This window comes from Corvus kubaryi, unplaced genomic scaffold, assembly GCF_017639235.1.
Source record: "Corvus kubaryi isolate FWS band 111438036 unplaced genomic scaffold, C.kubaryi_AGA036_p1.0 split3-73, whole genome shotgun sequence".
Classification (NCBI taxonomy): Eukaryota; Metazoa; Chordata; class Aves; order Passeriformes; family Corvidae; genus Corvus; species Corvus kubaryi.
The window spans coordinates 41,943,696-41,968,314 of record NW_024582091.1 but is presented as its reverse complement, the minus strand read 5'-3'; the positions used below and the strand labels follow the sequence as shown (position 1 = coordinate 41,968,314).

Here is a 24,619-nt window from a genome sequence, read left to right as displayed (position 1 = left end):
TTGGTCCACTCCTGCTCCAGCCATCTTTGCCCAGGTGCATCCCTCACTTCATTCCTGGGAGCAGATAACACATCAGTCTGACTCTACAGAGAAAATCACACCAGAGCTCAGAAATGCTAACTGTATGAGCTCAGGGTTCAATTCTTCTCCTCCACAGAGGAACACCACAAAGAAGAGGCCAGCCAGGAGAAGAGCAGGGAGCAAGGAACTCTGAGGTAATCTGAGACTGCCACCCAGGTTGAACACACACACAGGCAGGCAGGGAGAGAGGGCAGCTACAACATCAACATGGCAAGGGAAGCATTGTAGATAAATAACTGAATTCACACATGGCAAGGCCATTCCTTACCTCTGAAGACATAATCTAGTTGTGGAGGGAGTGCTTTGTGAATGCTAGGGCTGGTCAAAAGTGCCAATCTGGCAGTTTCTGAGAGCTGATTTACCAAAAGGGAAGAGCACAGACAGCAGCTGTGCAAGTTTTGCATATTTCCACACAGACGGCTGCATCCCTGCCGGAACAGCCAGTTGTAACAGCACTTTCTGCGGGGCAGACAGCTGCCCGCTCCTCTCACACAATAATGTCCTTTAAATTCCATCCACAGATCCTGATTTCAATGTGCACTCTGCTTTTCCAAGAGGTTCCATTATCTTTGCATTTTTATTCCATTAAACAATACTCAGTGATGGGCACCATACCTCAGGTACAGGCCTTTAAGCCTTAAGCTTGGCTTGATCCCATTTGACAGTCTGGGAACTAGGAGATTTTTTACACTGCAGAAGCAAGCCTCACATACCATGTAAGCTCCCTCAACCATTTAAAAAATTATATATATATAATACATATAAAATAAATGCAATGAATATGGAGGCAGAAAATGCAAACCAGCCTAATTTCATTGAAATTAATGGGACTACTCAGGGTTGTACCAAGTGAAGATTTGCCCTTTAGGCTGACTCTAGTGCATCTAACTGAATCAGCATCCTGACTTGGTCCCTGTCTATTCCAAATTTCTTGCATTTGATCCAGGACTTCCCTCTAAGGCTCAAAGTTTATGCTGCCTTCCACAAAGCTGCAAAGATTTTTGAAATGCACAGATTTAATAAGAGTACTGTTTTTGACAAAAGGAATGAAAATATTCTTTCATACTTACTGAGTGTCCCACTGGAATAGATTCAGACTGTAAATATTGACCCATGGACAATGCTGGATTATGGTACAAGCCCCTCCGGGGAGATGCCGCTCTAACGGAGGCCATGTATCTCCTCTCTCGCCTGGGAGACAAATCTCTTCGAACAGACACATCTTTCCCTGGTGACATTGGTCTCCTTGGCGATAGGTGACGTCTTGGTGACACGTCCCGTCTTGGTGATAACTCTCTCCTCAGCACAGCCTCCTTCCGTGGGGAAAGGTGCCTCATGGGTGAAATATCTCGGCGGGGTGACAGATGCCTTCTGGGTGACAAATCCCCTTTTGGCATTAAATACCTCTTTGGTGAGTTATCTCTGTAGGGTGAAGAATCGTAGCCAGGTGACGATTGTTGACTGGAAGGTGAGAGGTCCCTCGGAGAAGAACTGGGATCTAACGAAAGCGTGCAATCCTCATCCATGCAGCTGGGTATGTCCAATCTGTCTTTATCAGGCTCTGAATCTGTACTCTTACTCTGGAAAAACCTCTGGTATTCTGTCATTTGTGTGTCTTCACAGGAGTCACTTGGTGTTACCAGCTGAGTAACCTGAATGCTAGGTAAGGTGACCAAGTAACTGATGAGGGAAGTGTGTCCCACTGAAAGGGAGCCCTCGGGGGAAGCCCCCTGTGATGCCGAAGCCGAGTTCACTGAAAGGGAGGAGAATCGAGGGGGCTGCGGGCTGGTGCTTCTTGATCTGGTTTTTGGTGTCGAGTCTCCCTGAGTATCATCAAAATCATCCTCATCTTCATCATCATCATCATTGTCATCGCCATCCTCGCCATCCGATTCCTCCGCATCAGAAAACTGGTGCTCTGCTGACAGCCCTGCCAGGTTGCTGCTCTTCTCTGCCTCCTGATGCATGTCCTCCATGTTTTCTGCAACAGCCACAGCAAGTCCAAATGGTGAGCACATACCCCGCCTCTCACGCCACATCCATTCCCCACCCAGCACACTCATTGCTGTCGCTGGACGCTCTTCATCCGGGATGGCTGCATAAAGCCATTCCTCACTGATAAAACCGTATTTTTTTCAAAATAATTCTTTAAAACTCTATACTTGAAAGGAAGTAGGAAAGCAAATTCATCCTATGCTACCTTCACTAAATGTTGCCATCTCTCACATCTTAAGTGGAAAGATTGGGAACCTCATACGAGACAGATGACAACAGGCCATACTTTTATTTCTAGCTCCTCTTCATGTAAAAAAATATTACTCAGACAACTGGATAGGATTTTTTTTTTTTTTACTTCCTGTTTATTAAAAAGTTAACTCCCAATTAAAAAATGCCCCAAATACTCTTACTATATTTTCCCATGCCCATCACTGTGCTAAAGTGCAATGAGTCATTTGCAGACTCCATACTTTCCATACTTTAGTTGGAATGAGGCCATTATGACTGAATTAAATCATTTTGACATACCTGCTTCTTCAGTTTCAGCATCATCTACAGATGTCATTGATACTCCAAGCTCCAAGCATTTTTTCATGTGTGCTTTAGACTTCATATGTTTTGTCAGATTTCCTATGGATCAGAGATTAATGTAATTAACGCACAACAACAAAGATCACTGTTCAAGTAAGGTTTTGGTGTATCTTAACTCCATTATGCGGCAGATGATGAGTTTCAACTTTAAAAAACACCACAACAGACACGGCTGACTCATCTAGACCATTGCCCTCAGAGCCTGTTTTAATGAGAGCAGGTTTTTATATCTTAAGAAAATAAAAAATTCGAATAAACTGAGGGCCTGAGAGGTACACAGGCATCTCTCCAATTTTCCACATGGCATTTAGGCACCCCTAAAAAACTCACTTTTGGATGTGATCTATTCCTGGACTCACTGTCCATGATACATACAGACTGCCTAGACATCGAAGTAAGTCCACTTCAGAGCAGCCATCCAGGGCTCATGCTCCTATTTACATTGTGGCACCTTCAAGATAAGGGCTCTCCCATTTACTTCACACATAATTTTCAAATGCTCCATGTATTTGAAACACTTTGAAGCAAAAGTACCCCACAAAAAACAGACAGTTATGGGAGACTTCTCTATGCAAGTTTACCATCTAGCTGCAGTCTCTGAACTGAGAGGAGCTGTATTTACAGCACCCACCTGGGATGTGGGAAATCCAGGTTCAGCTCCCAGATTTAGAGTACAGATCTAAGCCAGATACAGCAGAGATTTGAAAGCAAATCTCCTATTCCCCTGAGGGAGCAATCTAACACTAGACTATTGACTTTCTGGAGTGCCTGTCTTGGTCTGTTTCTTCATAGATAAAAAAACTGGGTTGAGATTGGCCCCAAGAGACATTTCATGACAAAGAAACTTGAGCACAAAGCACAAGCTGGAGAATATCGCTCTAATCCATTTGCCACTTCAGTCTCATTTGCAACACCCAAAAGGGAAAGCATGGCACAAGCAAACCCAACCCATGACCAAGACATGGTGTGTCTTAGCTCAAGGAAAGCCCTCTAGAAATGCATTTATGCTGCTTCCAGGACCCCAACCAGCATCTCCAGATGGTGTTGTGGCACATGCCATCTTGGGGCAGGAACACTGCACCCCTCTTCTGGATAGTGCAGGTGTGCTTAGAAACTCACAAGCCAGGCTCTTCTTCTCTGACTTTCAGTTCCAGCCAGTTCAAATAATTCCCTTCTCAGCAGGAGTTTCTTGTGCCTGTGCACTGCATGAAAAGGCTAACTTGGCCATTGATGATTCTGGATGGCTAAGTACTCAGAAAAACTGAAAACCTAAGTACCTCTGAAAGTACTACTACTGCTCTCAGCAAAATACCAACAATAGTTATGAGGCTGACAACTGCTTATGATCAGTAATACACCAGTTAAACACTTCTTGTACTTCAAAGGCTAACTTAGTTTCTTCTTACTGATGCCCTTCTTGTACAATAGCAAACCACGTCCTTCATGCTTCTTCTCCTCTGTCAGAAATGCCAGCCTCAGCAAGCAATTTCACTTTTTTTTTTCCATGCCACCTCTTCCTCCTGGAATGTCCTCTCTGAACACAGCTGTAAAACCACAATACTGTCAAGTACTTCAAGTCCCTCCTCAAGACCCATTCCTACAGTAATGTCAAATGTAAGCAATGATACGAGAACAGCTCACCAGATGGTCTACTGGGACTACAAACAAGCAGCTCCTTGTCTTTGTCTCTATATGCCCATGAAAGTTCTCATCTTAAATTAGGTTGATGGGTCTACTACCATCCATCAGCTATTCCCATCTTTGGCACAGGAAGAAGTGCTGGAGTCATGGAAACTATTACAATCCTCAATCCTCAAAACAGCCATGAAGCTGCACTGGGATCTTGGGAGAAAATTTCTTCAGCTTCCTTTCTCCCCATTTGAGTTAAGTTCACTGCACTGGGACCAGAATCCATTTCTTTTGTCTACCAAAGGGAAGCTACGAAACTGAGAATGTAAGGCTCATTTGGGCTGTGCTACAAAGGAATGCTACCAAGGAGAGGATTTTTTTCTTTCGAGGAGATAGTTGCATCACAAATCTGAATTCCACAGAATATAATTATCTGTGGCCTCAGGGTGACAAATGGAAGCTTTTTTCTGTGCTGATAAATACATGTGAACAGAAGCTATCAGATCTCTATTCATAATTAATGCCACAGTGGATGGAGTGGCCCATCTTGGAGACATACATTATTTATAAACTTGAAACTGACCCACTATAGAGCCTGTGAAGGCATGTATTCCTCAGCAGCTGATGCTCTGCTTCTACATTATGTCATAAGAAGTGTCGTCTCCTGGTAGCATTTAAGTGTTGCTGCAATTAAAATTTGCACCATGTAACAATGTTAGCAGAGTATTATTTTTCAGGGTATTTCTTATGCTACTATATCTTCTCTGCAGACAGAAGGACCAGCCAAAAGCCTATAGGTCTTAATGAAGCTATCCAAGGAGTCTGAGAGACTTACAGAATCCCTGGATCAAACAGAAGAGAACAAACTCTCTTATACAGTCCTGTATACATAAAAACACAACAATTTTATTCTGAAGAAAATTGGCAATGTCCTTGATTGCAATGGGCAATTGGATCCCAGAGGGCAAAACAGCTCCAGAAGTGGCAAGAGCTCAGCAAAAAGGGTCAAGTACCTTTAGTTTTGAAGGCAAAATTGCACAACTTGCATACGTAAGGCCGGACATCAGTGTGAGTGCGGATATGTTTTTTGAGCATGCTTGGCTTTTTGCAGCGAATGCCACATTCTTCACAAATGTACTTTCCTCGGCCACGACCTCTGACATAGACATAATCCTCATTTGATTTATACCTGTTGGAAGAGAGCAAGTATTTAAGTCATACAGACTCTAGGTCTCGTACATGTACAAACATCACTTCTATGCATCTGATCCTCATCATCAAAGCAAACTCACAGAAGTCCAAAGGAACTACTGAATTCTCACTCTGGAACTCATAAAGTATTTGGCTTTCAGTGAATGTACTGGTCCCAGTGTATTTAAACAATATGAGACCAACAGGTTGCAGTATGAGGACAGTATAAACACCTTGTCAGGAAACCAATGAAAAACCATTCCTGTAGACACAACTCCAAATATAAGCCTGCAGGTTGGATTTATTTCAGCTCACTGTAGTCTCGTACAGCACAGACATTTACCAACCAGCGTTGTTTTGCAGCATGGTTCATTTAACTATTTTAGTGCATTTATCCCTTGGGATCAGATAAATCACATCCTGGAAATGCCTGTTTCTTCCCATTAAGTATAAAGGGAACGCAGATGACGAGCAAGGATGTATGCATTTACATCACAGACGCCTGACATTCCCAAAGATAAATCGTTCCCTAAAGAGACACTGAGTTGAGTTCACTCAGGTATGTGATGCTTTAGAAATAAAAGGGTAAACGTCACACATGGATACTTTGAAGAAAGCTATTATGGGAATTTTTCTTAGCACAGACATAAGCTTTCCATGCTATTTTTGCTGATCACATAGTGTGTGGTTAGAAAATAAGTAAGATATGAAAATCTATGTAAAGCTGTACATTGCCTTTATTATTGTGCTAAATTGTTAATACTGAAATCTGAAAGAGTCCAGGGAATCTACTCAGGCTCTTCTGAGGTTTGAAGACTGCTGGGCATTCCTTTGGGGAAGAATTCCATCATCATTCATCCAAAGTAAAATCCAGGAAGTGCAAGAACTGAGAAATAATATTTTTTCTGCCCTCTGTCCTCCATTGCCCTCTTCCTGAGCAGAACAAAGTATTTTCAGTCACTCTGTGGATGCACAGCCCACAAAATATCGTTGCTACTGACATTCAGTACTTCAAATAAAAAAGGGACTGTGTGAAAGATTCTGTTAATATGATGATAACTCTACAAGAAAAAAGTGGCAATTTTTGGGTTACAGAGCTGAAACATTTTTCAAGTGTGCTTTTCTTAGATGAACACTTTCGCATATGTTTAGCTATATCACGGGCAATATAAATACTGAAGTTAATACCTTAGAAAAACATAAAACAGTGTCCTGTTCTCAAGTCCATCTTCTTATCTATTAAACACATCAGCTCCTCTTTCAAATGTGGATGCCTACATTCAGGTTTTTTCATCTAATTTTCAGCAAAGTTGTCCTTCTCCTATTTCTTTTATTGTCCCTGGCAGCATGGGCAAAACTGCCAGAGTCTAATGTAATTTAATATTTACTGATCTCTCTAGCAGGTTTTCTGTACAACATTTCTGGGATCTTGCTTGTCTGGCTGCCCCATTTCCCAGGTTCTCCTTCATACACATGCCAATGACTGCTAGTCATTTCTCTATCCACTGCTTCATCAACTAACTCCAGGCTTTCTCCCACAGACAAAAAAAAATGCCCATTATTATTTGAAATACTGCCATTTTATCTTCTCTTCATCTCTCTTTACAGTCTGATTTTGCTGGGATGGAGTCTACCATATCACCCCTGATTGATACTGGTAAGATAAATGCTGTGCTATTACATGTGCTTTTCTGTTGCTCCATCTCTGCTCTTCTTCTGCTTGACCTCATTCCACTGGCTTCTGTCACCTGTCAGATCCCATTGGACACAAAGACAATGATAATACATGTGTCTCTTCATCATTCATATAGATGGTTTTTGGCCACAACTGACCTTGACTCTTTAAGTATGCTTCATCATAACAATGACTGTAAGAGAAATGACACACACAAACTTGACATTTAAAGACGGGCTGGTGCAAAAACTAAAAGACCAGAAGTCTGAGTCTATCGAGATTACCTTTAAGACCCCAGGAATATTAGATCTTACTGCTAACTTGTGCCTCTCTCAAAGCTTTGAGTAATTTCCCCCTTCCTACTATGTAACGTGCACATAAGGACTTCAGTCACTGCCTCTCTGAGTTTGACTTGGATAGGACTCTTGAGTTAAAAGGCATCAACAAGTCTCAGAGTCCTGCAATTTCTACCCACAATGTTATTTTATTTGGGTTTTTCAATTTGAGTCTATTACTGATAGATATAAAAGAACGAACATAAGCAAACTGTGAATTCTTGCTGTCGGCTGACAGTGTCATTAAGCTAGGTGTCAGACAGGCAGGCATGCTTGTCCTGTCCCTCCTTTCTTTGCACACCATTAGTAACTAGCTGTACTGCAGCAAGTACTGAGCTTTAAATGACTGCTTTTCTTTGAGGAATACTGCTTCACATCCCATCAGTCACATCTGCAGTCACAGATGATGGAAAGCAGATTTTGTGACTTGGATAATTTCACTTGAATCAAGCCACTTGCCAGTGGTAATAATGCAGTGGTAAGTTTCTTCCTTCCAAACTCCCTCTGCTATGATGCTTACAAAATGCTCTTGATGGGCTTTATGCAGCAAGGTGGTGATGTGCTCTGACATCTGGTTATACTGGCTGATGGTTGGACTTGATGATCTTAGAGCTCTTTTCCAACCATAACAACTCTATGATTCTATGATCTACTTTTTGCCTCAATTCTGATTCTGTTCCTCCAGCTTCTCACTCATCCCCAGCCTCAGCTGGTTTTTGCCCAGCTGCCATACAAATGCCCCACCCCACTGGCACAAGGCAGCTCCAGAGCTGCAGTTCCCTGCCAGGTGGACAGGTGTTCCCACAAACCAGAAGCGGACAACCACAGATCTTTCTCAGCTAATTACCTTCTTCACAGCTGTGAAACAAAAGCAATCACAAAGCCTAAGGAAACCCGTTCCCCATGACAACCGAAAACCAAATATCCTGCTGAAACAAGATATGACCATCCATGCTTGTCTGTCCAGGGGAGAAAATGTGACATGAAGACAACAGACATTTGCTATATCGTTCACTGCACTATGTGCTGAGAGGAGATGAAGATGTGCTTGAAGAAAGAAGAACAAAATAGCTCAATAAACAGCCAAGAACAAGCAAGCACAGAAACCCACCCATGGCAAAAACTAGCTTTCAGAATTCATAAACAATAACTCGAAGAGAAGGACAAATTCAATAACGAGGACAGAAAGCAATGCAAGACATGACAATAATATCTAAGGTATTACATTGATTTAATAAATAGGCAAGTGAATGTCTAGAATGGAAAGAACGAATCTATTCTTCCACAAATAATTCTTGTAAAATGCAAAATAAAGTTACGATGCATGAGTAAAGAGTGAACCTACTAACACTGCATCATCTCATTTGCTGTAGTTTTGCAGGTTACATGTTTCTAATGAGGAAGCCCCAGTCTATTGCACAGACTTTGTTCTCCCCACTCCAGAAATTAATGTGCACATCAAGGTTTCTTATATTTTGTTTCACTCAAAGGGTAGCTAAACATAGCCAAATATTACTAGGAGACATTTCTAGGTGAAGTGTGAATTATATGATTTTACTCAAATAGTTTCATAAACCTTACTGGTGTACAGGAAAACTTAAGGAAGTGCAAGTAACACACAAAATTTCCTAAAGAAAGTACTAGATAGTAGAGGCTTTTTATAGAGTGATCTGCTGCAGCTCACACTCATCTGAATCCTCCTTTAAGTTGCTTTTCTTAACACACTTTTACTTTTCTGACCTCTCATCATGAAGCTTACATCAAGGTAGACTGTCTTCAGCTGGGTCATCCAAATTCAGAAATGCTACATAGTGGGAAGCAGGAAAATTTTATACTTCAAAGTGGGTGTGAGTTGAAGCAACAGCTCTTTAAATTTCTTGTAAACTTAGGCTCACTGCTGAATTTGGGTCACTCTTGTAAAGCCAGCCTACTGGCTCAGGTACTAGAACAAGGTACAACTACAGAGAACAGACAGGACAAGGGTGTCTGGGCCAGCACACCTATAAAAATCTCCAGAATAACTTTTTCAGTCTTTCAGGCAAGATGTAGGCTATACTCCTTCAGTGTTGCATACTACAGAGAAATGGTAATGGTAACTTCATGGAGACTATTCAATCTCAGACAAAAACATGAAGTCAGTGAAGGACAACTGTAATTTTAAAGGGAACAAACCGACAGGAGAAGGAAATGGATGTATGAATTTCTCACATCTCCCTCCTGACCTATTTAGTTACCCCAATAAAACAGTGCTGTGAGACCATCTGAATTTGGTAAGACTGAAAAACACATCTTGTTTAGCCACCTGACTATGCAGTACCAAAAACTGGCAAACTAATTGCATTGTGTCAGAATTCTGTAAAAGAAACAAAACAGTATCTTCCATTTTAGAGTGAACAGCAGAGACAAACAAGTGTCTATTTAATTTTCTTTTCTTAACAAATTTCGTAAACCTCAAAACAATGTTAATTGGCTTTCCCCTCTTTGTTATTTGTTTCTGTTGTCACTTGAGTGATAGATTGCCACAGTAAAATTAAACATTATTTTATCAACCATACATGACAGATCTATGGATTAGGCTTAGATGCCATAGATTTCATTGGCATCTTATGTTTTATCTCCAAAATCCAACCTCGGTAAATAATACAATATTACAAGAATAAGACTAAGCATGCCTGGTCAATCCGTTTAACTGAGTGGAAGTACACAGTGCCTAAAAATGGAAAGACATCCTCATGGAAGTCACTAAATACAAAGAAATGGTACAGAAAATATCAAAATGGTAACAGTTCATCCATTTCCCTATGACTTAAAGAATTAAAGTAACAATTTTGAGTGAGTGCTCTCACACAGAATGGAAACAATTGTCTTAATAGCAAAGTAGAGCCCAAAGTGAGTATACAGGTACACTGCAGTGCATTTTAAGACTGACACAAAAAAGAAGAGACTTGGGAGCTACAAGACATGGCAGGAATACAGGAGACTGTTCACATCCTAATTCATTCATACTCATTTTCAAATGTCTTTAAAATGACAGGCTGAGCTTGAAATTTCCAGTTATATTTTCTTACCCTCCTTCAAAGATTTTAATTCGTATCGGCTCAGTTTGTTTGGATGTAATGTCTTTATCTCCATGAATGTCTCCTTTTACTCTTTCTTTTATAATATTCCCCACTACTTTCTTTTCAAGCTTGCTGCCAAACAAGAAGAATGGCTCGTGTTTCATCTGTAGAACAAAGTCAAGGAAGGGTGTTACTGCTGGAGCACATAATAAACACACACTTCATTTCAAATACTTTTAACATACCAGGTCAAAACCAAACTCTCATTTTGGTGCAACTCTATACGGTGAATTAATCTGTCCCATTTAATTTGACAAAGAATAAGAGAGGAGGCAACACGGACAAATTTTTACGAGAGTCTTGACAGAAAAGACAATACTTATCTTTCCTCAGAAAAAAAAAATCATGGAAAATAGATATGGAAAGCCTCATAAGGTAATTTATTGCCATTACAGAATTTTCCCTGGCACCATTAGCAAATGCTTAATCTGCGAGGAAGAGTCAGTATGTAAAAGACATTAAATGGATCTGAAGATCCTTACTCAATTTTAGCTTAATCTTTTCATACAAATGCATGTGGATGTTTGTGTCTGACACTGTTTAAATCAGGAAAAACCAAGGGCAAAATAAAAGGAGATAATGTATCAGGCTCTGGCACACATGAAAGGAGGGCTTCAAAAGCCTCACTTTTTACATCTGATTTTGAAAATGGAGACAGAGAAAGAGACAGCAGAAGCAGCAGAGCTTGCAGAAGGATAAACTGAGTCTCAAAAGTTGTTTTTGGGAAGATGTCACTGGCTGATTTCCCAATGGGGAATCTTTAAAAAAAAATAATTTAACTTGGATTTTATAGTTACTAGAAATTTCTCATATAAACATATATGAATTTAATTTTATTAAAATTTCTTATTTACCTGAGCAAACTGCTTCCATGCACTTGATGATGTCAGTTTACCAGCTCCAGGTCTGTGCATAGCAGCCAGGGTGTAGATCTCCGTGGTGGTTTTTTGCTTGGACCTCAGAAGTGCTAAAGTGGTCTTTGTACTTAGCCCAGATGGGTTTGGGTTACATGAACTTATACACCATGAAGCATAAACAGAAGCTTTGAGGGTTGGTTGCTGAGTGTAATTAGGTTTTGTATAGTTTAAGAAACACCAGCTCACAGTAGTCGTAGTACGCAGACTTGGGAACTGAAGGATCTGATGAAAATCTGCTACATCTGTCAGGAGAATGGTTGAGGCTGTGACTTTCCCAACAGTATTAGATGACATCTGGACTAACATCCCAAGAGGCAATTTTTGATGTTTCAGTTGGTCTTCTGTCTGAATTTCTCCTGGTGGCAATGAAGACCTCTGTGGACTCATGCTCATATCTGAGGCTGTTTCATCCACATCCAGCTCTTCTGGTGAGTCTCTTCCTTCAGATGGGCCACTGGACTTCTGTCCCGGTGATGTGGAATCAAAACTGGAAAGTTTCTCTCTGCTCGGTGGGAATTCATCAGCTCCTGCCATGCTGACAGGGGGGAAATCTTGAGATGATGAGGATGACAGCGATGAAGAGGATGACATGGATGGCAGACTTTCTTTTGGCTCAGTAGCACAGCTCTGCCTTACTAGTTGAGGCTTCTGCATTCTTGGAAAATCTTTCTTTATATCTGAGTTAGTTAACTCAACTGCACTTAGTTCCTCAACTATCTGCCCATACATTTTTTCTTCTTTGACTCGTTTCTGCTGCTTGGTCTCCATGAAGAGCTCCAAGCTGCTGGCAGGGGAAAGCATTCTTTTGCTTCCTCCCAAGGTAGAAGCCATGTCAGAAGTAGAAGGCAAACACAAAGGAATTGGTGGCTCCAGTCCAAGTGGAAGTGTCTGCGGCACTTTCCATAAAGGATATTTTTCTAGTCCTCCATGATGACCCAACATCTGAGCAATGTTAAATCCAATTCCTTGCATGGTTGCATTAGTTGCCAATGTTCTTTGAGAAACTGTCTCATCAACTTTACAAATTACAATTGCAGGATTGTTGCTCTGTCCAAGGATCTGGGAAATGCTTGTGTACATGACACTACCATATGATGGCACATGGGTTTGAATCCTAACAGGAACAACTGTTCCTGGCAAAGGCTGTACAGATCCATCACTTGGAGAGTCAAAATCTGTCTGAAGATGCTGCTCAGATGAGGTATCTGTTGGTTTAATGCTATGGTCTGACTGGTACTTAGCAAGAGTATTTTTTGAATAGGGCCCAGATGTTCCTGAGTAATGCTGGTATGCTTGCTCTTTAGCATGCACATAATCAGCTGCTTTCTTTCCAATAAGCTCTGGTGCATGTTCCAGGTGATAACTTGGAGGAACGTCTGTTTGGAAAGGCTGTTTGATATAAGATTTCTGCAGCTGTTGTACAAATTGATGCTGGAAGTGCAGAGGTTCTGTGCAGGACTGCCACAAAATAGGTTGCTGAGATGGTGGTAAGTGAACCATGCAGACAGCTGGATAGGGGAACTGAAACAAGGTGCTATGAATAGGAGGAAATGGGACCTTTTCCTGATGTGCAAATAGCTGCTGCTGCTCTGATGGATGTTTGTTAGGAATATAAGGTGCTTGTTGGATTAAGGGAGTCCTTAACATTTCCGGGCTGTCTGCAACAAGAGCCTGTTGCTGGGCAAGGTGGGATGAGCTACTACTAAGCTGGGCACAAGAGCCAATAGCCTGTTTTCCAGAGTCATCTACCTGAATGGGCTGAAGTACAGAGGAAGGGGAGTGATGCCAGGCAAGCTGGGAAGAGCGAAGACCAACCTGTGAATGTTCCATCTGCTCCTGCTTTATACTTTGTTCTGTGCTCTGATCAGTCTGGGAAATCTCTGGAAAACCACTGAAGGAAGCTTGGCGAACCAAGAAGCATTTCTTTCTTTCTCGGGATGGAGACAATGCCACAGTAGGTGTTCCAGCTGAAGAGGCATGAGACAGGTTCCCATAGTCAAAGGATTTACTTCGGATCTCTGGGATTTCAGCAGCATGAGGACAGGGCATCTGTTCAGATGAGCAGCGTCTCATTTCCCTCTGATGGTGATGCCCAGGGACGGAAAGTGAGTAAGCACCTGCTGGAACTGTTAAAAACTCAGACTGTTTTCCAAATTCATCTTGTTTGGGAGGTGTGATGAACTTCACATTCTCTTCTCTTTCAAAGGACATTGAAAAACTCGAACTGTGAGACAAATTACTTTCTTGGCTAGGGCTACGAGAGAGGCTTGTACCTGTAGACTCAAAGCTAGATTCTCCAGAGGAGTGCTCCATGTCAGCCAGTCTTAAACGCTTCTTTTTGGGTGGTAGCTTTTCAGCTGGAAGTTGAGAAAGGGTTTCACTTCTCTGGGGCCACTGGAATTCTTCAGCAGGTCTCTCCTGCTCTTTACTCTGCACTTCTTTATCTTTTTCAGGCTTATCTGGCTCCTCTGTGACACGAATTTCAGGTACCTGTATGTTGTGCTGGCGAACCAACCTGGGTTGCATATGACATGGCTGAGGCTGCTGGGATGGGGATGGCTTACCGGTGTCAACATTTTCCATTTGTGGAGCTCGGTCTGGGCTCATCGGGGACTCACAGATCTCGCTCTCACATGTTTCAGATGGTGAATAGATCTTTTCCTGCTGACATGCAATATGTTCTGTAGATTCAGACCTTTCAAATGAGTTTGGCCTACTCAATGAATTTGTGTGCTGAATGACAGAGATGACATTTCCAGGGGGCCTTCTAACCAGTGATTCTGCAGTCTTTTCTTGCTCTGCAGTTAGGGTTGAGTCTTCCAGAGAAGCTGCTGGACTTCCAGACTGCAAGTAAGGCCTGCACATTTCAAAACGCTCCACATGGCAATGGGGAGCATTGTCCAGGCCTTGAAGGGCAAATCCACTTCTTGGCACTTCCTGAATTTGGGATTTGGGATCCAAGTCCAAAGGTTGAATTCCTCCAGGGGTGCCAGCTGTACTGCTGCAAATCATAGGACTGTCTTCCTCATCTCCAACACTCTCCTCTTTCCTGCGCTTCCTGTTTTCAAAAGTTGTTCCAAGCATGGATGGCACTGACTGAGATTGTCCAAGTGGATCAATAAAAAACTCTCCCCCCTTGTTCATCCCACCTAAGGATGGCGAGTCTCTGTAGTTCTGTTTCTGAGCTTCAAATTCTTCCCACTTTCTGTAGTGCTTTCCACTGGCATCATAGTCATAAAAGGTCTTGTCTCCTTTCTTCTCTTTCAAGGATGGTCCTTTGTCACCTGCTGTCTGTCTGCTGGAAGCAATAATGATATTTTTCCCTGGTCTTCCATGATAGTCTGAATCTGAGTGTCCTTCCTGCACAGATGGCAGTTCAAAGGCACCCTGCCTTCTCAACATCCTTTGGTGGGATATCCCCACTGTCCCAGGATAAAATACATCATCAGAGCCAGTCATCTTCTCATCAAATGAATGGCTTCCTCTCAGAGATGGGGGAATACTTAGGCTGTTTGCAGAAGAGGTTGGCATGGAGTTACTTCTGATAAGAGGAGAGGAATCTACTGGGGGCTCTAGAAGGACAGGCACATCACCCTGCTGATTGACTTGGTACAAGTTGGATTCACTTTTGATGGATGATGTGGTCTGGGATTGTCTACATTCTGTATTGCTGCCTGGATAAACTTGTGTAGATTGAATAGAGCTCAAATTACTGGAGTCGATGAGTTCCTCTTTATTTGGAGTCAGGTGAGAAATATGTTCCTCAAGCATCTTGATATCTAATCTGTTATTTAAAAGAGGTGATGGGTCTGTTTTGCCCTTTCTACCCATTAAACTGTGTTCCTGATTTGTTGTGGCTACAGTTAGTGCTGTCCTCTGATTAATCCTATAGAACTTCCCAAAAATTATCTCTTCGTAAGACTTTGCATTAGTATTTGGTGGGCTAATTTGCTGCTCAGCACTTTCTGAGCGGGAAAAATAGCCAGAGTCAGTGCTTCCTTTACTGTGGGGGCTCAGGAGGTTTAATGACTGTTCAGAATCTTGTCCTTTCTTCTCTGACAGTCTTAGTGCAAGTCGCTGTTTAACTGTATGAGAGTCATCAGACTTGGTACTTAAGGATGGGGTTTGCAACATATCAGAGCTAATATATGGTGAACTCTCACTTGGTAACTGGATCCCACTTTTAGGGATAATCAAAATGGGGACTTTCATCGGCCCCACCAAGGACTCGTCCATGGAGGAGTGAAAACCACTCCTGCTAGCAATGTCCAGTGGGAGCTGCGAGATGGGGCTCAGTTTGTCAGATGCTTCCACTAGGAGTGAGGTCTCCTCATCAGTGTCTGTGCTCTGCTCACCATCTGAATGAATTTCAGCTTCCACATCGATGTAACTGGCATCAAGGTCCAATTTAGAGACTGCTGACTCTGTGAAAGGTACCAATCCTGCCTTAATTGCATGGGCATGTGACTTCCGGTGTTTGTAAAGGTTGCTTTTTGTCTTGAAGGAGAAACCACAAGGAACACAAGGGTATGGTCGCTCACCAGTATGAGACCTAATATGCTTTTTAAGTACACTAGGTTTGGCACAGGCCCGATTACAGTAAGGACAAATATACTTGCCAGGCTTTTTGGGTTTGTGCTCTTTTTTGTGAGCATCTTCTGATTGTTCTAAAGATTTCTGCGAATATTGGCTGTATGCAGGGTTCAAACTTGAAATCTTCTTCCTGGAGAAACTTCCACTATGGCTATGCATATGAAAAGGAAACAAGTCCTCTGAGGCAACTGATTGCAAATGGCTAGGAAACTGCCATGGAGGGCCTTCCAAGCTCTGATGTGGCTTTATGTTGTGCAAGAAGCCTTGTGGCAACGAATGCTGTGGAAAGGAAAGTGAATGTTGACATGAGTAAGGGCTTGGACAATGCTGAGGATATTGCTTCTCTGTGACTTGCTGTGCAGCTTCACTTGATGATACCAGTTTCCCAGAACTAAAAAGTTGTGCTGATGCTGTGTTTCCTATTTGCTCGTGATCTATTTGTGGTTGCCGCTGTACTTCTTGACTGCCGAAAGTGCTCATCTTAATAACAGCTGAATGTTCTTGCCTCCATCTACTTGGTACTTTAGCAGTTTCTCCAGACCTTGAGGTAGCTTTTTGCCCTATAGCTGTGTCCCCAGAGTCCATTTTGTTACACAAGGTCTTAAGTGCTAGTTCACTTGAAAGCTGTGCAGACACATGAAGTGTGCCCAAAGCTGTGCTTTTTAAAGTTTTGTTGCTCCCATTTTTCCAGGGCTGTTGCAAGTTCACAGACTTTTCTTTCTCTTTGGAACTTTCCACGCAGTAGTCTATAGGCATTAGATTTGTGTCTGTACACTAATGAGAGTATTATACAGTTCTGTTCATGGCATGAACTCTCCTAAACAGTTTATTATACATTTGCAAAGACCTGTTATAGCATTTGGACATGTTCCATTGTTATTAAATAATTGAGATGCAGAATGATCCAGAGATACTTATGATCTCCTAGAGCAAAGTTCTCTTCATCTCTTCCATGGTGACACAGCTATCTGTACAGAAATATAAAATAAAAAAAAAAAAAACAAACCCACACACACCAGTTAGTACAGCCATACTAAACAACACTTTCAGTGCAGTCAGTTGCACTTCTATTTAGCCTTACATGGAAATCACTGAGGGACTTGAGCAAAGGTAACTACATTTCACAAAACTCCCTTTTGTGAGCAGACACAGTAAAGACTGGCTCCAGAGACTGCACACAAGCATAATCACTACCCAACAGCAGCTCTAGAATAGAAAATAGAGACCTACACTTTCCAAATTAAACAGTAGCTTTGGAAGGCTTTCAGGGGACAGTTTAAAGGCTTTGTATCAGAAAGTCCACCACATACTTTCAAAGCTCTTTCAGCAATCACTGCTGAAAATAGAAGCCTAACACTGTGGGTGGGAATTACCTTATCCAGTATTACTCACCTACGGCTCAGACATGCACTTTAGTCACCTGGCCTTCCTCTAAAGTCAAAGGAGGTTGATCAGAGAAGAAATCTTTCCATATCATGATAGGTGCTTCTGACACAGAGGCTGTCTATGCTCATGGCTCTCCACTATGGAGATGCTTGTTTCTCACAGTCCACTAGGCAGAGTTCCTTGGGGTATATACTGAATATTGCTAAAAAATTACCAAAGTGAGGTACTTCTTACCTTAGATCATCTAACTGTTTTTATAAGAAGGTGGTGTTCCCTATTCTAAGCTACTTTTAAACAGTTAAAAAAGAGACATCAAAGAGGCATTTCAAACACAGCACTACTGGTACTTTTCCCCAACTCCATCTTCCAATCACTACGTTAAATTTTAGTGAGAAAGTCTTGCTGGGAGTAAAGGATGTATTAGAGACTGTGTTTATGTGACTTTAGCATTTTAGATTTCACTGATGAAACAATTCCACCCAGGTCTACATGCATTTTTAATGCTTAAATGCAATAGGTTTCCACAGGTCTATTATGAAGACCAAAAGCTCAGAGGTATGATTTTCATAGAAAAGTACAGCATTTGAATTTGAAGCAGAATCTATGCTTTCTGTTTTCATACTATCCAAACACAGGACATTTTCTGGATGAAATAATGTGAATTATAAAGACAGTCATGATTTAACACTAGCAAGGAAAGAGGTAAAAAAATCAGTGTTAGAGATATTGGAATACTTTTCATTCCTACAGTGGAGAAACTGAATTTGGCTCATAGAAACAATAGCAAAGTGCAGGAAAACACACAGGTAATAGGCATCTACAATTTTTTTTCATTATAAAGTAATTACCTGCATCTTCTAAACATCTAATAGGCATGACTATCTTCAAACTTCCTGTGGGAAAAAAAATACAATTATAAGAAATTTTTGATATTAGGTATAGATGATGATGAAAATCTTCTATTCTTTACAGTAGAGGCCTGAAAATTTCATTTACCCATCCACTAGAAAATTTCATGTTGTATCTTGGAGGTCTGAGCAATTACATTTGAAGACTATAACCATGAACAGTTTTAAAGGACTTAGGTATCTAATGTGTAGATGAATAACAGCAAGTCTAAATTAATAAAGTCTCACCTTCCTGAATCAGTGAAAAGAGAGCTGCCAATGTACCTCTTCATTCCTATGCCTTTGTTAAGCCCAGATTATCCCTGAATCCTCTTGGCAAATCCCCTTTCAATGCCTCTCTCCAGCTAATACTTTTAGACTCCAGGCCTCTCATTAAATGTTTCAGGGACCAGCACAAACTCCTGGTCAGGGTGTCATCACTCAGGGACAAGAAAACGTAGTGAAACTGGAGTAGGTGTCCAAATTAGTTAACACTTGTGTGATACTGCTAAAGAATATATGGCTGCCTTCTCAAAGAAAAAACTTACAGAAGAAAATTACAGAATACATGACTAAAAGACTTTTGTGATTGCCATGATTTGCCACCTCTCTGACTGTCATCGCACTGCAGGCTACTCCGTATTGTTGAAAAGACCAGCTCGGAGAAGAGGGAGCCTGAACATCATCTCATTGCCTTAAGACCATTTCTCCCATCGAGGAAGGACTCTCAGTTTTCAACAAATCTTTCCTCAAAACCAGATTTTTTGCCTTTGTTTCATTAAAACGGATGTTTGCTCAATTGTGATAACAAAAGCAACAATGGCAGCATTTCTTATGGTTTTTATTTATGCCAAAAGTCAGAGCATCTCTAAAGAACAGATCTTTAGAAACAGCTGGAACACTGGTTTCAGAGTAGGGGATATAGACTATTGTAATGATCCTCAATTAGCAGCTGTCACAAAGAAGCTAGAGCACTCATGTTCTCTCCATTAAATGACACCAAAAAATGATTAAAAAAATAAAGTCTATAAAGGAAAAGAATCAACAAAAATTGAAAAATACTTTTTAATTCTTTGTAATTAATAACACTTTCCAAGAACAAATGGACATTAACAAAGCCTGATAACTTGACACAAATAGAATCACTACCATGCCACCTTTTATGAATTAATTATTTAGTAGTATAAATAATATATCAGTAGTTAGGCCAGCAATAACCAATGGAATGCTGGTTTAGTCAACTATTTTTAAATTTTAACTATAGAGAAATCCCCTGTAGTACAAAGTAACAGCAAGCTATCAAATGTAAACCAGAACATTTTAGGTCCTAATGCCATTCAACTTTGATGTACTAATGGCTTTTTTAAATAACTCTTTTGTCTGATTCTCTAAAATAAAAAAGAAAAAATGCAATCCAGCTATAATTTTTTTTTTTTTAAATTCTTAATCAACTTCCTCAAATAAAAAGTGTCAGTCCAAATGGAAAAAGAAATCCTTGTGCACGAGGTACAATATACAGAAGTAGTTAAGACAGAGCAGCTCAGCAGGGGCTCACGAGGAAGTGGCAGGTAAGTGGCAACCACTTTCAGCAGCTGAGCTACACTGAATCGCAGGCCACTGATGAGGCCAATATACGAGCACACATGTAAAGGAAAATGTGTGGCTTGGGAGAAGGCAGAAGCAGGGACAAGAGTGAACGTTCCTCACTGAAAGAGCATAAAGTTAGTATCCATCTTCAAAGAAAAATACTCTTCTCCTTATTAGGCAATTTTGCAAATGGTGAAGGAGAAATTTCTAGAAGATGGGAGTATCCTTTCTTTGCCATACTCCTTTTACTGAGAGTACCTTTATAGAAGTAATCTGCCAGTCACAGCAATGTGACAGCAATGGTTTTATTTCAGCAAAAAGATGATGCTAATACATATCCAAAACTTTTCTGTTCTGGACTGAGACCTCTGTTACAGAGTTAAAGCCACTCTGCAGTCCCGCAATTTCAGAACATTCTGTACAATTTTTTAACCTACACTATGAAACAGGTATAGACTAATTACAGAGATTATTGACGGTGTAAATTTGGCCAGAGCCACTCTCCTGGGGAAAATAAATCCCTTTCCAGAACGAACATAATCACTTCTGGTTTGGTTTGAGCTGCCATCCATCCTGTGTCAAAGACGGCTTTAATACTATTTCTCTTGTTCTTTTTCCCCTCCCTAATGGGAGACTGGCCTAACTGGAGAAATGTAAGACACTGTAAAGCTAGCTGGCATTCTGTCTGTTTTATCCAGTCAAGACTCTATCTAATCTGGCTGCATCCACAGCCAAAGGTATTAAACCAACAACAGACTTCCATTTTTCCAAGTGACTAACGTTTCTCCTTTAGAAAAAATTGTAAGTATACTTTTAAATATTGCTTTTCATCAAACAAATACTATTCGATAGACAGAAACTCTTTATATTTCAAGTACTACCTACTTAAAACCAAGGAACTAAGGATGATAAAAGTGCACAATTTTTTAATACCTTTGGCACGGCTCAGCTCTGCCGGAGTGAATAAGAGTAGCCCACCTACACAGATCAGAAGCTGTATGGGAGTTGCACAGAGCACATTGTTTGACAGGAGCTGCAAAGTCCTTCCTGGCTGGGGGCCAAGCCAGGTTTCCTGATAGGAATGTGGCTTGAGAGCCAGCTCCCCCAGTCACATTAGCTGTGCTATCTGCCTGCTTCAAAACAGGACATTTCACTTCTATGAAAACTTTGAACATGAGAAGATTATTTGGAAACCAGGAGCTGTATTTATGTCAGATGCACCTACTAAATCAAGATTTTCAAAACTTTGTAGAAAGAAACATTATCCTATTGCTCCTTTAACTAGGGTGCCTTTGTGAGCTGTATGCAGGGGATGTGTATCTGATTGACTGCAGAGCTCCAAGATTATTCCTGTTTTTTACTCTTTTTTTTTCAGACCATTAAAATGGTTACACTCAACAGCTTTAAAATAAAATTTGGCAAAATATTACTTTTACTGCTTCTCAATTTGTAGCTCATATTACAGTTCTTGCAAGTGAACAAATTGGAAGCTTATGTCTTCCAGGCTAAATCCTGAGTACACCATACAGAATAAATATTGACTCTAGAGTAAGGACTAAGGGTCAGATCCAGCCCGGTTTTAAATCTTTTCTCTCCAGCTCTGCCAGCACAAAGCCAGCCTAAAACCACACTAACTGGCCCCTGAAGAATTTGTATTCTATAGGACAAGTGTTAGCACAGATAAACTGCAGTGGTTCCTATGAAATCCTTACATTTATGCACAGACCATTGCCAAGACCCTTATTAGGCAAGTCTAGTTTCTGTCTGGGATAAGCCCAGCAGCCTTACAAGAAAGGCCACCTCTGAGCTCTTCCTCACCTGCAACTGAGACGAAAATTGCCTTGGCCTTTCAGGAAGAAAGACAGCACACTTTCAGCTTGCTGTCCTACGTCTCCCTCTGTCCTGCTAATGAGATTCCCCAAAGAACTGCTTGGTGTTGATATCCCAGTGAAAAAAAAGACTGGGATTCCTAGTAAAACATGGATTTATAGTTTCTTCTACATAGGCAAGGTCATAGGTGGGCTAAATCTGAAGAACAGCTCTCAACCAGCATCCAGTGTGCACCTCTGAACTGAAAGATTTAACTGGCGTGAAGATAGGTAAGCATTTGTTCATCCTTCTTTCCAAGGTTATATATTCATTCATGGGCTGAGGATGTTATGTAGCAACATAACAAAAAGAATGCAGTCCTTGGGGCGTATAGTTTTGGCATTTTACACAAATGAAAAAAAAAAGATGGCCAACTGCAAGCTTTTTTATACTACTTGACATCACACTTGCTGTCATTGAATCGTACTAACTAAAAAGAAAAGGAAAAAGAAACAATTTAATTTCCCAGTTTAGCAAAAAGACATCCCATTCCTGACCAGAGAGATTCCCTTTGCATTTCCAACAGCCTCTGGTTAGGGGGCTAAGCTGACCATCTGACTGTGGTTTTGTACCTGTCTATTTGAACACCTCTAGGAATGACTGTAAATTCCTATGCCCACCACTGACACTTGGCAGTCTTGAATTGCTGGGGAATGGGAGGATGCCTGGGCTTTTGCTGTAGTTTGACAGGAGTTGTAAGACATCATTTTGCACATGCAATTCAAAGAAGGCAGCTCTTTTAAAACAGGTTAGATGTATTTATTTTAATCTACCACTTTCTGTCTTGTAACTGCTGTTGTTACCTCTTCACATTTGAAGACGCTCCTCTAATTTGTTAATAAATTCCACCCCAGATGCTCTGCCTGCCCTCTGGACTTCAGTGCTTTATTGAATGTACTGCCACTCTTCAAAACCAGCCAGAGAACCACAGTTTTGGAAAAACCCTGAAATATTTAGAATAATACATATGGGTTTGGGGGGCTTTTTGTTGTTGGGGTTTTTTTTGTTGTGTTTTTTTTTGGGGGGGGGCAGCTGAACTAATTATTACAATATACTTTTTAAAATGTCATTTAAAAGTACTATCCAATACAAACCCAAACACTGCTCAGCGAGTAAACACAGTACACAATGATCTAACAAACTGTACTAAGCTTACTTGAGGACAAGCTACAGGGCAGGATCTGTTCTACATCGCTATATTGTGCTCACAAGGATTCCCCAAGAAGCCAGAAACTGAGGGGACTCACTGAGAGGATCCAGTCAAGGGCAGACTGAAGCCTCACTGTGACCAAACACCAGCTTCAGGCTTTTACTCTCATGAGTGCACACTTGTGTCCCTGGTAGTTGCTGGTTTCAAGGGGCAGATTCTGTGTATAAACTAGAAGTGGTATAAAACCTGGAGTTTTGATTTGTGTAATTATTATTTCAGTGCTTGAACTAAATCTGGCTTATATTTTGAGAGCTGTTCTAGAATCTCAGCCACTGAGAATTGGCATCTAACACATCTTAGATAATTGTAGTAGTACTGAGTATTTCATTAATTTTATGCCTTTACCAAATTCACCTTAATCTTAATTAATTCAGATAATTCAAACTATTAGCTGAGACCATTATCACAGTATGTTGAAGAAAATAACTGGAATCTGTCTGCTTAAAAGCACACTGAAACCAACTAAAAAACCAATTAAATCATCAAATCTGTTGTATCCTAACACCTGATAACCTGAACCATAGGATCTTACACCTTTTCAGACACTTCATATAAATGTCTGTGTGTACTTGCTGTGAAGAAGAGCAAGGCTCTGAATGTGACCCTACTGAGTCAGAGGTCAGGCACACACTAACAGTAAAATCAGGTATGAAACAAGAGCCTCTCATTTGACTTCAAGAAGCTTTGAACAGATACAAGACTTGACTCGGAGAGACTAAAAGGAGACAAATTATTCTGACAGCAAGAAGGAGAGCCAAATTCTGCTCTACATTAACCTGGTATGAATCTGAGGCAATGAGTTGCAAATCCAAGAACATAATTCCAGATTTACTCCTCATAAAAACAGAGTCAGACCCCTTAGGTTTAGGCTTTTACATCCTACATGCTAAATATCTGGAGTTATTTTCCACAAGGTGAAAATAAACTAATCCAACACCTCTAAGATGTCTACAGAGAAAACTGTAACATATATTGCAAGGAATGTTCAATTACACAGTAGTAAAAAAACATGGGCGATTTTCATTAAGAGATGCTGGTTTGTATCATAAATGCTTTGATCACAGCTGCAGCAAAACACTCAGTTTTTGCTACATTAAGTATCTCAAATATAATTTTAAACTGCTGCTCTCTGTAGAAAAATAGTACCAACCAAAAACCTTAACTTCAAATTGAGTGCATTTTAGGAAGCCATAGAAGAAGTCTAGAGCAGAAATGCTTTAACACTGACCTTTTAACTACAATGACACGGATTGCTCACTGAAAAGTAGATCACTATTTCCTGTTTGAGCATCATACACAATGTACACATTACTACCAGATGGAAAAAAATGTACAAAAAAAGCTTTAACGTTGCCAAAGACCAGTTGAACACTTATTTCCACAGGATGAGTATTAGAAGAAAAAAAAAAAAGAGAAAAAAACTGTGCAGGCACCAAATTAATCTAAAACACTTCCTTTATAGGTAGGAATTTGAAAACAAATCACAATTCTTCTCCTTGAACTGAACAAAACCCTGCTATCAAAGAGATGCCAAAACAGCCAACAAGTCAA

The 24,619-nt window shown here is 40.8% G+C and overlaps 1 protein-coding gene across 5 annotated transcripts in view; it reads right to left on the bottom strand.

The window, feature by feature from the left end:
- The window catches only part of HIVEP2 (HIVEP zinc finger 2), a 106,119-nt gene that overhangs the window by 8,052 nt on the left and 73,448 nt on the right, over positions 1–24,619 (bottom strand). For all 5 annotated transcript variants that reach the window (XM_042017319.1, XM_042017323.1, XM_042017321.1 and 2 more), the window contains 6 exons: positions 18,364–18,408; positions 11,474–17,097; positions 10,569–10,723; positions 5,313–5,488; positions 2,608–2,709; positions 1,152–2,062 (listed from right to left, as the gene is read on the bottom strand). In XM_042017319.1, the coding sequence (XP_041873253.1) occupies positions 1,152–2,062; positions 2,608–2,709; positions 5,313–5,488; positions 10,569–10,723; positions 11,474–16,885 (6,756 nt within the window). In that variant the 5' untranslated portion in view covers positions 16,886–17,097; positions 18,364–18,408. The remainder of the gene's footprint in view (positions 1–1,151; positions 2,063–2,607; positions 2,710–5,312; positions 5,489–10,568; positions 10,724–11,473; positions 17,098–18,363; positions 18,409–24,619) is intronic.